Source organism: Centruroides vittatus, unplaced genomic scaffold (assembly GCF_030686945.1).
Source record: "Centruroides vittatus isolate TY-2023 unplaced genomic scaffold, ASM3068694v2 contig_958, whole genome shotgun sequence".
NCBI classification, from domain to species: domain Eukaryota; kingdom Metazoa; phylum Arthropoda; class Arachnida; order Scorpiones; family Buthidae; genus Centruroides; species Centruroides vittatus.
In genome coordinates, this window is record NW_027122637.1 from 856,727 (window position 1) to 873,795 (window position 17,069).

Consider the following 17,069-nt stretch of genomic DNA (forward strand, 5'->3'; position numbering starts at 1 on the left):
TTAGTTTGATGATAGTCAAACTCTTCTTACTGATGGACAACCCTGGCAAGGACCACAATCTCCTGTACAGTCAGCATCTAGTCAAGGCTCACAGAATAGTCGACCACCTACTGATCCAATAAAATATAATACACCAACAAATATTCAGGTACATCATAGTGTAACTCTTGTAGTAATTAATGCTAAAATTTATTTTAATCTACATAATGAATAATCTGTAGAGCCAATAATAAATTTAAGTGGATTTTGTAATCGTAAAGCAAAAACAAATATAACAATAACATTCTTGATATTATCTGAAATCTTGATATTATCTGAAATACTGTATTGTTTTCTGGATTGACTAAAGTTGTTCATTATAACACAAATTGTATCATTCTGTCACTAAAGTTTACACTGTAACTTTTAAACAAACTTGCATTTTATTTTTCTGATTATCATGAAATAATTGGAATAAAATATTTTTTTTTATTATTATTATCTTTAGTCACAAAAAGGGGATTATCCCTGTTGCAGGGGGTTGTACAAATTTGACATATAAATTTTCGTATTATTAAAACATTAACTAGGTTATTAATATTTAACCGTTTTTATACATTGGTTTTATATTGTTTCATTATTAACATAAATAAAACCAGTTATTTTAACAAACACAGTAATATAATTATACAATAATGGTGAAGTTGTACAATGTTGATATATTTAGACATAGTGACATAGATTTACAACATTTTTGTAATCTTAATGAAATAATTATACAGAGAGTAGAGATCATTTTTATTTAGGTTATTTAGAGACTTTCTATAATCTTGGGATGAATCACTTTGGAGTATTCGAGGAATGTTGAAAGAGTCACGTACGTTAGAGAGATTTTGACATTTCTGTAGTAAGTGTTCAATTGAGAAGTTATCAAATTTGCACCATGGGCATTGATTGTTTGACAGGTCAATATAGATATTATTTGATATAAAGGGAATATTTATTTAGACGTAATTGTGAAATTAGCCTTTTCACGTTGAAGTTAGTTGATTTTATCATATAAGGTTGTACAGAAGGTATTTGTAAAATTTTTAAGTACCAGGGATGATAGGTATTGTGATTTAGGCTATTTTGATCCATATTTATAGAGTGAGCGATAGCTGATTCCATTAACATAGTATATCCAAATTTCCAGTCCTGAATATTATCTTTGAATAAAAGGTCTGATACTCCAAAAGAATTTAGTATTTTATTTAGTTTAGTTTGCCAGAGTTGTATTGTAGTTGATTTTTTACTGCCTTTATTTCGTGGTGCAGAAAGGTAATATTACTGTCAGATTTGAATTTTAAACGATAGTAGAATTTAATAATACATTTTAAGAACAATGGATAAGAGCAGATACGGTTAGTTTCGTGGCGAATTGCGTAGCCTGGGACAGTTCTTTCTAAGTGAAAAAGTTTGCGGAGAAAGTAGATGTGGAATTTTTCTAGTTTATATATATAATCAAGATCCCATATTGGGGATGCGTAATATATGATTGGGTTAATGATTGCATTATACAATTTCATATGAATAGATAAATCAGAGGTTTTTAAGTTAGAATATAAGTTTAGCAGATTATCTATAGCAAGTTTTACTTTATTGTTTAAATACGAAATATGTGCTTTGAATGTATGATTTTTTGGAATAAAATATTTTAAATCCTTCTTAAAATTTTTAATAAAATAACAACAAAATTGATATTTTTTTTATAGTTGAATCTCTTCATTTAGTTTCATTTATAATAGTATTTATTAATAAAATCTAAATATAGTGTTAAAATTGAGACAATATTTGAATATATTACTGTTTAAAATAAATTTTTTCAATGAATTTGTAATTATCATCACATACTAAAAAAATGAAGACTAGTTATTTGAATAACAAAATATGTGGCATTCTTAATTATTAATATATTTTATCAAATTTCAATATTTAAGTTATAATTCTTTTTACTTCTTTATCTTTACTTTGTACATTTCTGTGTATATGTTACCGTTAAAGTATGAAATCCGTTATTTCATAGAATACCTAGTTATTCCATGGAATAACTGATTGTGTCCATTAAAGTGTAAAACTCTCTTGTATTTCATGGTTTAACTAGTTATTTCATAGAATAACGATCTGCAGCCCGTTAAAGTGTAAAATAATCTGTATCATATATCTCGCACGACAAATACATTTATTTTCCACCCCTATTGCATTTATGAACTATTCCAGGCCATAGAAAGAGAACTTGTTTAGCGTGTTGGCGCCAGTTCATTCCGGTTAATTGATTGCTTGCATGTACAGTGCCGGCTGCTGTTCGTCAAATACTGTTTCCACGTGTCAGGTATTGAGATACATTTATTTTTTTAAGTTTTATAATTTAGTTATTTGTTATTACGTTAATTTAGTTTGCTTACGTTAAAGTGCAATTATTTTTAAGACCTTAAATTGCCTTGAACAATGAATTCTTTAAGTGATAACGTAAAAAAAGCTGCAATGAAAGAAAAGTTTGAATCTTTGTAAAGTACTATTTTTTTTTTGTATCTTAGGAAACCGACTATAATTACGGTCGGTAAAACTTCCGTTAACCTAACGGGTACTTTACGCGGATTCGAGATTAGTTTGCCAGGCCTGGGCTTTTAAGCGTGCACCGAAAAATTAGTAATAACAACGATAAATATCAAGTCAAATCAAAAGTTCAAATATATTTAATTAGCAACTAGAACGTACTACGTACAAATATCAATAATTCCAAACAAAATTTATTAACGAAAATCAACAAGTCAACCCGACAATAAACTTAGCTTAACTTAATAGTAATTCCCCTTTGAAATTCGACAAATCAAATACTTAGCAACTATGAACAAAATCTCTTACTAATTAAACGTCTATCCGTCACCTCACTATACGAAGAAACTATTTCCTCAATCCTTTCGATATCGTCAAATCGTCAATCGAACTCCTCTTTAGCACCTTGGATCGTCCAATTATCAATCTGGACTTCTATCAGAAAATACTTCGCTTTTGAATTAACCTCGCTCTCACAGTCGCCTCGATTTGGAAATCACCTCTCCTTCTTTGGTTAACGTACGGGTTTTATACTGTGAGGTGACGTCACACTTGAGCTGGGTTACTCCTCTTATTTACATACTTAGTTGCTAACATTAACTTTGTTCTGGCAGCTTTAAGTTTCCGACAAAGCTTATAAACCGTTTACAAAATATTTATCATAATTTTCTGGGATGTTTAAGACGGTTTATCAAGTATTTCTCTACTAGTGATTGTGGGGACTCCCCCCCCATTTTTTTTCTGCGGACTGTTACTTCCACCGGGCAGCGCAAGTGCGCAAGATGTTTCCTATGGCGCTTATTTCTCCGTGAGTTGTTTTTTCTTCATTTTTCATTACTAACAAGAGAGTGATGGGGAACCTTCGTCCTAAATAAACATAAACCCCAAACAAAAAGATAATAAAACGGAAATAATAATAAAATAAAATATAAGGTTCGGACTCAGTTCCTTACATCTTTACTAAATAAGCGTGATGTGAAAGAGAACAGTGCTTTGCTCACCCGTGAAAAATTATTAAGTTTGATAGCTGATGTAAAGAAATCTAAAACATCAGATAAGAAAGTGCCACGTGATTATTGGTTACTTCAACATTACGATGTCCTTGAAGTTCAAGGAGTAGAAAAATTAATAGTCCCAGTAACAAACGTAACACCAGATGTAATGTTTTATTGCTCAAGTGATTCTTTGTTTGACATTTTGTATGAAACTCATTTATCTATTGGGCACGGTGGTAGAGACCGAATGATAAAAGAACTTAATCGTCATTACAAAAATATTACGCAAAATGATATTAAGATTTTCCTGAATTTTTGTGAATTTTGTCAACAAAAATGCAAAGCGAGCAGAAAAGGTGTTGTTGTTAAGCCCATGATTTTTTCACATATGAATTCAAGATGTCAGGTTGACCTCATAGATTTTCAATCACAACCTGATGGAAACTATAAATCTATTTTAGTTTATCAAGATCACCTTACAAAGTTCGTGGTTTTAAGACCTCTTCAAACAAAGAGAGCAGAAGAAGTTGCAGGACAGTTGCTTGATATATTCCTGTTGTTTGGAGCCCCATGTATATTGCAGTCGGACAATGGAAGAGAATTTTGTAACAAACTTATTGATGACTTAAAAGTAACTTGGCCAGAGCTTAAGATCGTGCATGGCAAACCAAGACATAGCCAAAGCCAAGGCAGTGTTGAGAGAGCCAATCAGGACATAGAAAATATGTTGACGACTTGGATGCAAGACAACCAGTCAACTTCGTGGAGTAACGGGTTAAAATTTATCCAGTTTATGAAGAACAGAGCGTTCCATTCTGGCATTAAAAGGTCCCCCTACGAGGCTATGTTTGGTTGCGCAGCTAGAGTTGGACTGTCAACAACTGCCATTCCGAAGGAAGCACTTAATTCGTTGGTCGACGAAGATCAATTACAAAATACTTTGACTGCAATGAATGTTTCTTCTCAACCTGATAATGAAAAAGTAGTTGAACAAACAGTATTAAATAATCCCATTACGAAAGTATGTGTTGTCTGTTTAAAAGAATGCAGTGAAGATATAGTTTGCTTCAAATGTATGGAGCCTGTCCATATATCATGTTCGGAAGATTATGTTTCAGAAGATGAAGTTGAGCAGAAAATCTGCAAATTGTGTTTTAATGAACATTAATGTTCAAAGAGAAAGAGAAAAGTCTAAAAAATGTTTAGAAATTCAAGCGAAAAAGATGAAATTAATGTCGGATAAATCTCATTCTGAAGCCTCTGTGGGGTTTACCGTCCGTATCCCAGTGCCTGAAGTTGACAGAGGAAAAGGTGATGCCAAATCTATTTTAGCTATCATCATAAAAATAACCGAAGAAGGATTTTTCCAATTGGGCACAAGAAACGGCCGCATAAAACAATTATATTCCCGATCCCAGTTCAGTGTCTGCGAACAAAAATTAATTAAAATCGAAGAAGTACCGGATGTAGAAATATTGCTCCGGTCGGTTTCTACAGCTCAAAGTTTAGGTACTGGTCAGGGATTTAAAAAATGTTTGTGTAAAACCCAGTGTGTCAACAAAAAATGTTTTTGTTTTAAAAATAATGTTCTTTGTAATTCCAAGTGTCATTTTAGTAATCCTTGTTGTAACAAATGATTTTATGGTACGTTTCCATAAATACCATTTATACGCTGCATAAATTAGATAAATTGCTTCTTTTTCATTTTAATTGTCTATCATTAGTTTAATTTCATTTTAGATAAATTGTTTATTTTACACTTTAACTGTCTCTCATTAGTTAATTTATAGAATACCTAGTTATTTCATAGAATAACTAGTTAAAGTCTCAAATTAATAACATATTACACACTTTAACAGACACGATCAGTTATTCCATGGAATAACTAGGTATTCTATGAAATAACTGCATTAAATACTTTAACGGTAACATATATATTGTCTACTTGGACATTGTTTATTAATAGAAATTATTATTACCGTGTATATATACAGAAATTCAATATTTTGGCTTAGCTTATCTAAATCCTTATAAAAACATTTTCCTTATTTCATATTTAATTTAATAAAGTAATATTTTTCATTACTATTACTTTTGTTGTTACACAGAGAAAGCTTCCAGCACTAGCAAGGGTGAAGCAAGCTCGAGTACCCAATGCATATGACAAAACAGCATTAAAATTAGAGGTAAATTTTTTGGTAATTTCAGTTAATAGTTTGGATGCTTTTTTTTTTTTTTTTTTTTGTCGTCACTATACAGTGGAACCTCGCTTAAAGAGCATAATTCATTCCAGAGTCTTACTCATAATGCGATGAAACACTCGTTAAGCAAAACAATTTTTCCCATAGAAATTAATGTAAAATACGATAATGCGTTTCACGTCGAAAAAATGCTCAAATGTTTGATGTATAACATTTATTCAAAAAAAATTGTACAATATATACTATTAAGGAGCGTGAATCATCATCATCATCTTTTCTTCTAGTGTGGAATGAATCATCCTGGAATGAGAATTTGATTTGCAGAAACAAAAAAAAAGAAGAAAAAAAAATCACAGCTAATATATTTGATAAACACTCCAAATGATATGGCAAATTCTTGGGTTATGTAAAGGCTATAGAAATTAATTAATTTGACTAGAAGTAGGCAGTTATGTTTCCATCTTGTATTAAATTTAATAATTATAAATAGTTTAAATTTAATGACTGATTCCAAATTAAAAATTGTGACCCAAGAATTTGGCATATTGTTTGGCGTGTTTATTATATAATGGGCTATAATTGTTGATGTTTATAAGTAATATGTGTGATCACAAGCGACACTAAGATGCTAGCGGAACAAGTGCCAAACACAGACTGATGGAGCATGCCACATGTGCACAATTTGGGATTTCCCCTCTCCTCATTGCTCATTAAGTGAGGTAAATTTTTACAATTTGTTTTGCTCATTATGCGAAATACTCATTGTGTGAGGTGCTCGTTAAGCGAGGTTCCACTGTACTTACATATGATATTTTTAATAAGTTTTATAAATTTAGAATTGTAAAAGCTTTCTACATTTCTGTTAAATAGGTAGGTGATGTAATTAAAGTGACAAAAATGAATATTAATGGTCAGTGGGAAGGCGAGTTAAGAGGGAAAGTAGGTCATTTTCCTTTTACGCATGTAGAGTTTGTTGATTCAGATAATCCTGAAGAGGAAGAACCTTAATGTCTTAATACTGAAGACTGTGAACTAAGTGAAATCACTTTTCCTAGCTGTCGTGTACATAAATAAAAGAAAAAAAACAGTTAATGTTGTGTGACATCAACAGAAGATAAACTGCTTGCTAGACTAAATGTAATGTAGGACAGACATCCTTCCCTGCTACTTCAATTTGTGCAATTCTACATCACTGGTGGAAGTTTGCCCATCATATAATATCCAGTTTTTGTGATATATTCAACAACCTATATTAGGGTTCTTTTTCTACAGGTGTTGCCTTAGTCTTTTCCAGCTGTTGTATAGAACTACTGTACTACATCCAAAAGGCCTTATATTCTCTTTGTGGTTTCTGTGCATTATGCAAATAGTATCTCTGAGCCTAGATTATAATCTGTCATTAAACAGTTTCACTAAAGACAGATATAAACTGGACTGGACTGATATAATTTATCTCCATCACCATATATTCTCATTGAAATAATTACTTGTGCAGGGAGTACAGAATGACTGTGAAAGATGTCTGCAAGCTTTTTGGCAACATTATAAAAATGTTTGCTAGAATCTACAATGATGAATTTCTTTCTTTGTATTGTAGTAAGTTAGTGTGAATGTGATTATATGATGTCTGAAATTTTGTGAACAAAAGAATAAAGATAATGAATGATTCTTTGCAAAATTGTATATCTCGCTGGATAAGGTTAAATATAAAGGCAGCTTCAAAAATGATCAAGTTCTGTTATTTATTCTTTTGAAGCTTCATTATCTCTCTCCAGAAATGTATTTGGAGATTTTCAATCTTATTTAGCATGAAATGTAAACTTTTTAGTATTTCATAAAAAAAATGTAAAATAAGAATTTAATTACGCACCAATCAAATACTTTGTAATGTAGTTTTAAACAGATTATTTTACTATTATTATTATTATTATTATTATTATTATTATTATTATGTATTAAAATTTTATATAAATTAATTATTTGAAAAAGTTATGTATTGTTTTTTAATATTATTTGTATACTGGTGAGATCAATCCGTTAATGGATTTGTTGTAGCAATATAAAAACTATGTTCAGTATTGTATATCATTTATTACAGAATGGTTCAATACAGCTTCACTTATAAGATGAATGCACTTAAAATTGTTGCACAGTAATTGTATCCCATTTCCTCTGTTGCAGCATAAAATTAACTGTATTTGAAATATGCAGAAAAATTAAATTTTCATGGTGCAAATATGTATTTTGTATGCATGTTTTTAAATTATCTTAATTCTGTTTTTTTTTTACAATTTTATTTTCTTTATATAAAATTTTTCTAAGTGTTGAATTTAACTTAAGAAAAAGATGATTATAAAATACTAAATTGACATCATTAACTTATAGCATGGGATACAAAAATTACTTCAGTGAGTAAATAATTTTAGTTAGTTTTGCTTAGAAGTATTTATTAAAAACATAAGCTTATTAATAAGATTGTATATGGATAGAAACATACCTCAATCAAATTTTGTATATATTTAATTTCTGTATGTGTATAAAAATTAGAATATGCAAAATTTATATTAATTTGATTGGTTCATCTTTAAATATTTGATTACTTCTTTACACAGCATATGAAAGGCTGAATATTAGAGTTATGCATTGTTTATTACAAATACCACTTTTACAAAATTGCTAAATTTAACATCTTTAAGTGATATATAATCAAAGAATTATATATTTTATTTCCAAGATTTAGGTAGCAATATTATTTAATAAAAAGATTAGCTGTCAATTTGAATATAATTTTAATCCATATTTATATTACAGAGTTTACTGTAGATAAAAATACTAAAAATACTAAAAAATACTGTTTTTGTTTGTAAATCAAAACATATAGATTTGATTTTTAAATTTATTAGCTTTGCACTTTGTTTAAAATTAATACACAATTTAGAAAAATTTTGAACTTTCAAAGTTTGATGTTTTAGAATAAATATAGCACATGCATAAAATACATATTCTTTAAATTTTACAATTTGTTAATAATGTGTGTTAATTTGGATTATTTAATATTAGTATTAAAATACATTAAAATCAGTTATAAATTATTCAAATATAGATAATGATCTGCTGCAATCTCTGAATAAAAATATTTTCATATATCCTTCTTCTAGATAGGTTTAACAATAAAAGCAGAAAAAATAAAAATTGGTGGTAAAATTTTAAAGAATTATATCTTTGTGAAATTATCAATCAAGAAATATTTTTCTTAAAAATCTAAGAAAGTATATTTATTAATATGTATTCATACATAATATAGAATCTTTTTTCATGAAATATATTTCTTGGAAATGGATGATACTAATGAAAAAATTAAGAAAACTTATTTTAAAAATATTTCTTCTCTTGTTCCTCAGGTGCAACATACAATTGACTTTTTAATTTTTGGATCAAAAAATGAAAGATCATAAAAGTTTATGGTCTTATTTTTATAATTAGAATCCATATCTAAGTTTGACTTAAAATAAGTTAAATTATTCGGTAATTAAAGTTACATGAAATTGTTAGGTATATGTACTTTTAATGTAATTTGAATGCTGTTAATTACTATTGAATGCCTATATAGTTTTGTACATTTGTATTTTATGTTTACTTATAGATTTTTAATTTTTTTTCTTATTTCTTTCTACTTCAAACTTTTTAGGATATCGGTTTTACATAAATAGAAAAATCAGATACCATACTCAAGTAAAATTTGATTTTATAAATTAGAATGTAGATTATAAATCCTATAAGTATTTAACATATTTGAATTTAGATAAATGATACATGTTAAATACTTCACATGCTAAAAATGATAATATATATAAATTGATTCAAAACTGTATTAAATGCATATAATTAGAATAATAAAAAAGTTTCCAATATTTTTATTATTTTAAAAATCTTATATTTATTTGTTATAAGAATAATATATAAATTAGCGAAAAAGTCTAGTAGAAATCATTAAATAAATTTATTGAGCTATATACTAAAGAGTAATTTTTTAATACCCAGTAAAAAGATTTTTTTTTATAAGGTAATAGTTTGACTAATATTTTAATTAATAAGAAACATAAATTCAATATAATCACGTTAGACATTTTGCCTTTTGACTATTGTTATGTTCTTTTTGTGTTAGTATCTTCAAAAAGTGTTGTCATTTCCGACATATTTCGGTCAAGCGAAAATATTTTTGATTTAATCCCCTTAATTTGAAAACTTAGGCCTACGTTTTATTTTACAACGTATTTTTAAACATGATGCTTAACAATTTCTTCCCATTTTGAATCTAAGCGTTATGTCAATATCAGAGTTCCAATGTCGATATAATGCTATTGTGACTTTACGAGGTATTTAGCGGTGGACGTGCGAAATAATGAAAAGGATTTCGTTTATCAATAACTAGCAGGTAAGCCGTAGTTGCCCGGGCAAAAAATAAGAACAAACATTAAAATTAGATTATTTCGTACTTATAACCTTTCTATTATATTATATCATACTGTAGTATTTGATTTATGTTTACAAAGGTTATTTAATGTAAGGGTTTATCACACCGAGTGCCCAATCTAACAATTTTAAAAATTCTTTATAAAAATTATTAAAGAATTTTTAAAATTGTTAGATTGGGCACTCGGTGTGATAAACCCTTACGTTAAATAACCTTTGTAGTTATATAAATCAAATACTATAATATAACAAACATTAAAACGAAAACCATATAAAGAGTTTGGTTATTTTCAGCCTGTCATTATCACGTTTATCGCGATACTCGAAGGGTACGAAATGGCACAATTTCATTGGTCAATAGAAACCAATTGAAAATACAGTAGAGACTCGTTAATCGGAACCCCGGTAATCGGAATGATTTTCAGTCGGACTGAGTCGTGCTGAATCGAACGTTTTTGATACTAAATTTACTTCTAAAATATAATTTTCATGTTTTTATATTCTTCAATATATTTATTTTTTTGTACAAAATGCAGAAATAATTTTTAACGATACGATAGCCTCGATTATTATAAAAATTTTCATTAGGCTTAAAATCGACGAAAATTCAACACGAAGCGACACGCAACGGAGAAAAATTTGAACATCGGACAGGTTAATATATTTATTCGTACATAATCGGTAATCGGAACAAATCACTAATCTGAACAATCCCAGTATCCAATTGATTCCGATTTTCGGTTCTCTACTGTATATCTTAAATTTTTTAAGATATATTTTTTCCTAATGTTAACTCTGAGCAAACCATTTACAGCCCAATATCAAACGGTAATCTTCCAACCAATCAAATTTCACAAAAAAAAAAAGTACCAAATATTTAAATTCGCACCCTCGAAAACCGCTTAAAACGTATTTTGTGCTGTCCGGTAACCTCATATTACGTAATTTTCCTATACGAATGCCACCATACTGCTGGTCCAATAGAAAGAAGGGACTGTTGCGAAAGGGGGATTGAAGTAATTCGATCAAAAGTAGTCGTTGACCTTCTGGAAGAGAGGATGGTCAACGACTACTAATTCCTATTAGTCTATTAATATTTGAAAAGTGATCCGTGTTGGATAGATTGTGTTGGCCTGGCATGTGATCGAAGTTGCTAACCTTAACGTCCGAAAGACTTCATATAAAACTTGTTTAAAGTGCGAGAATAATTAGTTCTATTTATGTGAGAGTTTTAATTTTTGCAACAGTTTGGATGAATGATGTAGAAAGTATGTTCTCGTAAATATCGCGTTAGTAGAAAAATTATTGGGCTGCAATTTGAAAAAAAATTGTAGACAAAGTCCGACTGTTGTCCGTCTGTATGTCTGTCTGTCCTTCCTTGGTCTCGAGAAAGGAGTTAGATGAAAGTCGAGACCAGGTGTGGAAAGCTTAGGGGCAGGAGGCATTAACTATATAGGAACTTCCGGTTTGGAACGGAAGTCACGTTACTTCGATTCAAAAGTTTCCCGAAAGGAGTTAGCAATAGTCGTGTCCGTCATCTATCTAACAGGAAAAGTAGGAAGACTTTTATGTAAAGCTGGCTCCTGTTGAGGTGTTACTAACGTGAAGAAAATCCGGAAAACTCCACGTGGCCAGCCCGTTGGCCGTGCCCGAACCCACGACTAATTACCAGAGTTTGGTGGTTTTATCCACTCGGCTACTAGAGGCGCTTTTAGAATTAAGAAAGTATCGTTCACAAAAAACCAGAGTTGTTAGATGTAGAAAATTACTTAGACTCTCCACAGGGTAACACTTTCGATTCAACGCAGGCAAGCGCTATGTGCTACCTGTCTCAGTATTGATATAGCGCGAAATAGACGCGCTATATCATTGTTGCAGTACTTTATTTATGACGGCTGGATGGCCGAGCGGTCAAGGTGGCAGCCTACCGCTCTGGGGGACCCGGGATCGAATCCGAACGGGTCGAAAATCCCCAGGAATTTTTCGGGGGGTGGTCCGTTCGGATATGTCAGGCCCCGTCCCTCACCACCCGGTCGCCCCCATTGTGGGCCTGGCCGAACCCATAATGGGCCTTCTAAAAGAGGCCCTCTTGGTGCCCACAGGGCGGAAAGAGTTAAAAAAAGTACTTTATTTAAAAATATATATATTATATTACTTTTATTTTTTGTAAGAATTATATTTAGTTTATTTTGTTACTTTTTGCCAATAGATGGCGCTACATGTAAATCAGTAACTTGAATGTAGATAAAAGTTAATTATATAGAAATCTAATAGATATTTTGGGGTGGGATGTGCGACATTATCTAAGTTAGAAATATGTGATCGTAATTGCCGAATTTCGTAGTAATTGGTTGAGCGGCCTAGGAGTGTATAGCGAACGAACAAACATCCATCTTCATTTATATATAGCGAGAGTTTATATATATATATATATATAATATAATTTATATTTTTGTTGTTTGATTTGATTTCTCACGTTAACTAATCACTGATTTCGATAGAAAATAGTACTGTATGTGTTATTTTTAGATAAAATTTATCGTTAAAGACATTTTAAAAATAAATCTTGTAAAAATTAGAATAGCTTTAACGAGGTCATTAATAATTATTGTAAAAAATTATTTACTCTTTCAGTTTATTATGATGCATTTTTAAAACTGTTTATTTATTGATGTTTAAAATGGATAAGAATATTACATCTCAAAACAAAGTTATAAATGAATAAACATTACTTCAATTTTTAATACAAATGACATTTGATTCGAATTTTGTGAAAACGGCGTTTCAAAGTTTTGTATCCGTATAGAGAGGTTTCAAGGTCGCATGTCACGTGATAAAACACACGTTTGCTCCGCCCATTCGCCATTTTTGTGGTAGTTTTCGCTCGCTTAGCTTGCACGTAGTCTGTTATTCGACGTCTTTTTTTTAGTTTAAACGTACAAAAATACTGCAGTTCTATTATCATGGATTAAGTTAAAAAAGATTCTTTTCTTGCAAGCTATTCTAGCAGTCTAACAGGACGAGATGCAGCTCTGTACGAAGAGAAAATTTCGTTATGTCAAGGCGATCCATACGAAGCCAGTTTATCAGACTTCGTCGTATATCAAGAGTTGTGGCCGAAAGTAGAATTTGGTGACATTATAAACTATTTGGTTTTTACAACAAATTTCTACACCCTGTCACAAATGAAAGCTTGTAAATCTTTAGAGGCCCATAACTATTTAACAAGTGGCTGGGTTTCTCCTGATATAAAAGTAAAAGTAATTAATAACAGCGAAGTAATATTGCTTGGAAAGATATGTTTTCTTTTGTTTGTTTAAACTCGTGTTTTTACGTATTTCTTAAGTAAGAATTTTTGTCTGAAAGTAAAAGTCTAATTAAAAACAGCCGTGGAAATTTTTTAATTCAAATTGTTCAGTACCTTTATTTTCTAGTTGAAACTAGCATATAATAAGTCTACTTGCTTTTCGTTTTAACGTGTAATGTTTATAAGTTTGCACTAGCTAAAGCCTGAAATTACGTTAGTTATTCGTTTATAAATGCATTATACCTAACTAAATTAATATAAGCAAATCAGTAAACTCTTTTAGGTTTTAAAATATAACTTAGTGTTTATTAACGTAAATATTGAAATGAAATGTTTCTGACAAACTCTTGTATTGATGTTCACTTTATTCGTAACGAAATTTTTCCGGTTAATTCTCGAGAGCCATGCAGTTTGCCTTCGTCGTGAAAGCTCCTCAGTTTGAGATCCTTGATGACAAATAATGCCGGGAATTTTAAAAAATGATGTTCCTTTGTTCTTGAGTGAACTAGCATTACACCCAATTACACAACAAATCACCATAGTGATATTCGCGACGAAAAAAAACAACACAAGAACTCCAGTTAAAACGCACGTGAACACACACAAAACGTAAACAAGTCACAAACAGTCACAAAGATGGCGCTGGACAATTGCGCATGCTACAAATGACATTTGATTCGAATTTTGTGAAAACGGCGTTTCAAAGTTTTGTATCCGTATTTCAGAAACAAGTAGTAAAGTTTAAGCAAAAACATTTATAATAGGTCTTAATACATTAAGCAAGCTTTATTTTGAGTCATTTATCGACAAAGCTGAAAATGAAAATTTTGCACGTCTTTTGAGATTTTTTCTTTTGTAATTACGACAAAAATAAGTGTCATACTTTTTACCATTGTTATTATTTTTAATTATTTATAAAAGTATTAATGGACGTAATACTGCTATAATACGAATATCAAATGATCTAGCAACATTATATATAACAAATAAACTAAGAAAAATATCATTAGTAATGATTTTATACTAAATATTTACTTTTCCGGTTATCATATATAATAGAGGGAAAGTAGGTCAATCGGTCAAAAAATGACCCCAAGATTTTTACATCTTTAGACTCGAGACTGAAACTGTATAGTTGTTTGTGTTTGGGATGGGCACGATTTTTTCACCCACTTTGAAGCTTAATAACTTGTACCTTTTGTCGAAAATTTCTGAAATTTCTTTGCAGAAAAGTTTATGTAGAGTTGATGCTGGAAAATTTTGGTGGTTAAAAGTCGAGGAGGTTGGGAGATAAAAAAGGGTTGTGTGTCATATCTCGACTGGGGTCGGACTTGAAAATTTTACTCGTTATTAGCATTTACAATTTTTTAAAAATAAAATCATCTGTACCCTCAAAATTAAGCTTTTTGCCATTTTATAATAATATGAGATTTTATTTCAAAACTTTTTGTAACAGTTGGCGCCACACAGTTTTAAATGTTTTTGCCAGGAAATTTCGCAACACGTTGGATTTTTTTAATGGACAACAAGCATTTCACAAATTCCCACGCTGTTTTTTCCGAAGTTTGGAGACATAGCAACGATAATAATGATAAATTTGAATCTATTATACTTCTACATTAATTACTGTCATCGAAAACATAACAGTTCAAAAGGAGATTATATTAATTCAGTCATTGCTCTCGAATATCAATTCAGAATCATATGACGATGATTCGACAAGTTCATCAAAAGATGAAAATGAACTTGTAGAATTTTTTTAAACAAGTATCCTAGAAAAATTTATCTCCGTTTAGTTTATACTGTGAAATCAATGATTTCGTAGCATTTGCTGGCCATTTTCCATGCTGTCTTGCCTCATCTGAAATTTGGGACGACATGGCTCTCTGATCCTTGTCGCTTTGTGTCGCAGAAACAAAATGATGTTTTTCTCTAAATTTTTAAAATTACGGCCACATTCGTCACACAATGTGTCCGCCATCTTGTAATTCAAAGAACCGCTGTAACCGCTTTGTCACAGTGGTTACTTCCGTAAGTACCGTAGGGCAACCGGTGACCTCATAACAGTGATTTTTAAACGCGGTTGGTTATTTAGGACACATTTTCTAAACGCCTTGGTAACTACTGGCAGTTACCGGTAACACCGGTTACAATTTCCAAACACGCCCCAAGTTAGACTGATCGTGTGTAAAAAATGGCGAATGAAATTTATTACAGTTCATAATTATTTGTTTTATTGGTAACTAGCAGATATGTGCGGCATTGCCCGGTCAAAAAGTAAGAAGTCCAAACGTTAAATGAAAACTATATACAGGTACTCCTCACTTTACGACCTATCTGCTTAACGACCACTCGCACTTACGACCAATCGAGTTTCGATCTGTAATTCGGGGAATCCCCTTTCTCAGCTTGAGTGTCGGTCAGTGGCGGATGGTGACATGCGCACTAAGCGTACTATAATAGGCTAATAGCGTACTATAATAGTCTTTTTATGAATAAATTTGAAGTTTTTTGCATAATTTGTATAATTTTACAACGATCCTATATTCCCAACGCAAGCTCCTCTCTTATTGACCAATTCGCTTAACGACGTAGTCGTCGGAACGGAACTCGGTCGTAAAGTGAGAAGTGCCTGTATTACAAATAGAATTAATGTTTATTGTGTAATGTGACCGCTGTTACATCTGGTTTTCCTGAAATGTAACTTGTTAAAATGACCACTTTACAGAAAGAAGCTGATGGATTTTGGGTTACTGACGATCCTCGTGGTGTAGGCAAGAAGAAATTCTACTTGCAGGTCAATATCTGCCTCCCACATATTGTAGTATTTAGCCTACTTCAAAAATATTTTCCATTACCAGAAGTTGCTTCAATATTGTAATACAATAGCTATCGTGAGAAACTAAATTCAATCCACATTTCACTGAAAATGTTAAATGTTTTAAAAGCTTGAAAAATGAGAAATACTTTCGTTACCTCAGAAATCTGGTTTTATATGCTTTTATAGGTCAGCATCTAACTTTCTGGGCACTAGTGATTATAAATTTTGGGCTGGATTTTATAATTGTTTAGGCTATAAAAATCTGAGATGTCTAGCAACATTGTTCAAGCAGAATTTAGAAAACTCCAGAAATATCACACAGTTTTCTACTGTACTGAGTTTCTCTTCTATTTGTCATACATAAGTGTATTCTGTAGTTTTGTATGTTTTATTCATTACTGAGAGCTGAAATCTGTTCATCTACAATTCTGCAATCCTCAAATTATGGCTCAAACCAAGCCACACAGAGAGCTTTCCCTGAAAGAAAAAGATGTTATCAAGTTTCTTGAACCTAATAGTCAGCAAAAAGCAGCAGCAAAGTTTAGGATAAGTAAAGCATGTGTTAACAACATTCAAAAATGCAAGTAGAATACAATGAACGTTATTAAGACAATGAACATGGAGACCATTCCAGAAAAATAAGAAAGACAGCAAATTTTGAGATAAATGCTGCTGTTCTAAAATGTTTTCAGCAAATG

At 30.8% G+C, this 17,069-nt stretch overlaps 1 protein-coding gene across 1 annotated transcript in view; it reads left to right on the plus strand.

Annotated features, from left to right (window-relative positions):
* The window catches only part of Crk (Crk proto-oncogene, adaptor protein), a 34,718-nt gene extending 26,710 nt beyond the window's left edge, over positions 1-8,008 (plus strand). The window contains exons 6-8 of the mRNA XM_067282585.1: positions 5-148; positions 5,678-5,755; positions 6,641-8,008. Coding sequence (XP_067138686.1) covers positions 5-148; positions 5,678-5,755; positions 6,641-6,778 — 360 coding nt within the window. The 3' untranslated portion in view covers positions 6,779-8,008. The remainder of the gene's footprint in view (positions 1-4; positions 149-5,677; positions 5,756-6,640) is intronic.
* The last annotated feature ends 9,061 nt before the right edge of the window (positions 8,009-17,069 follow it).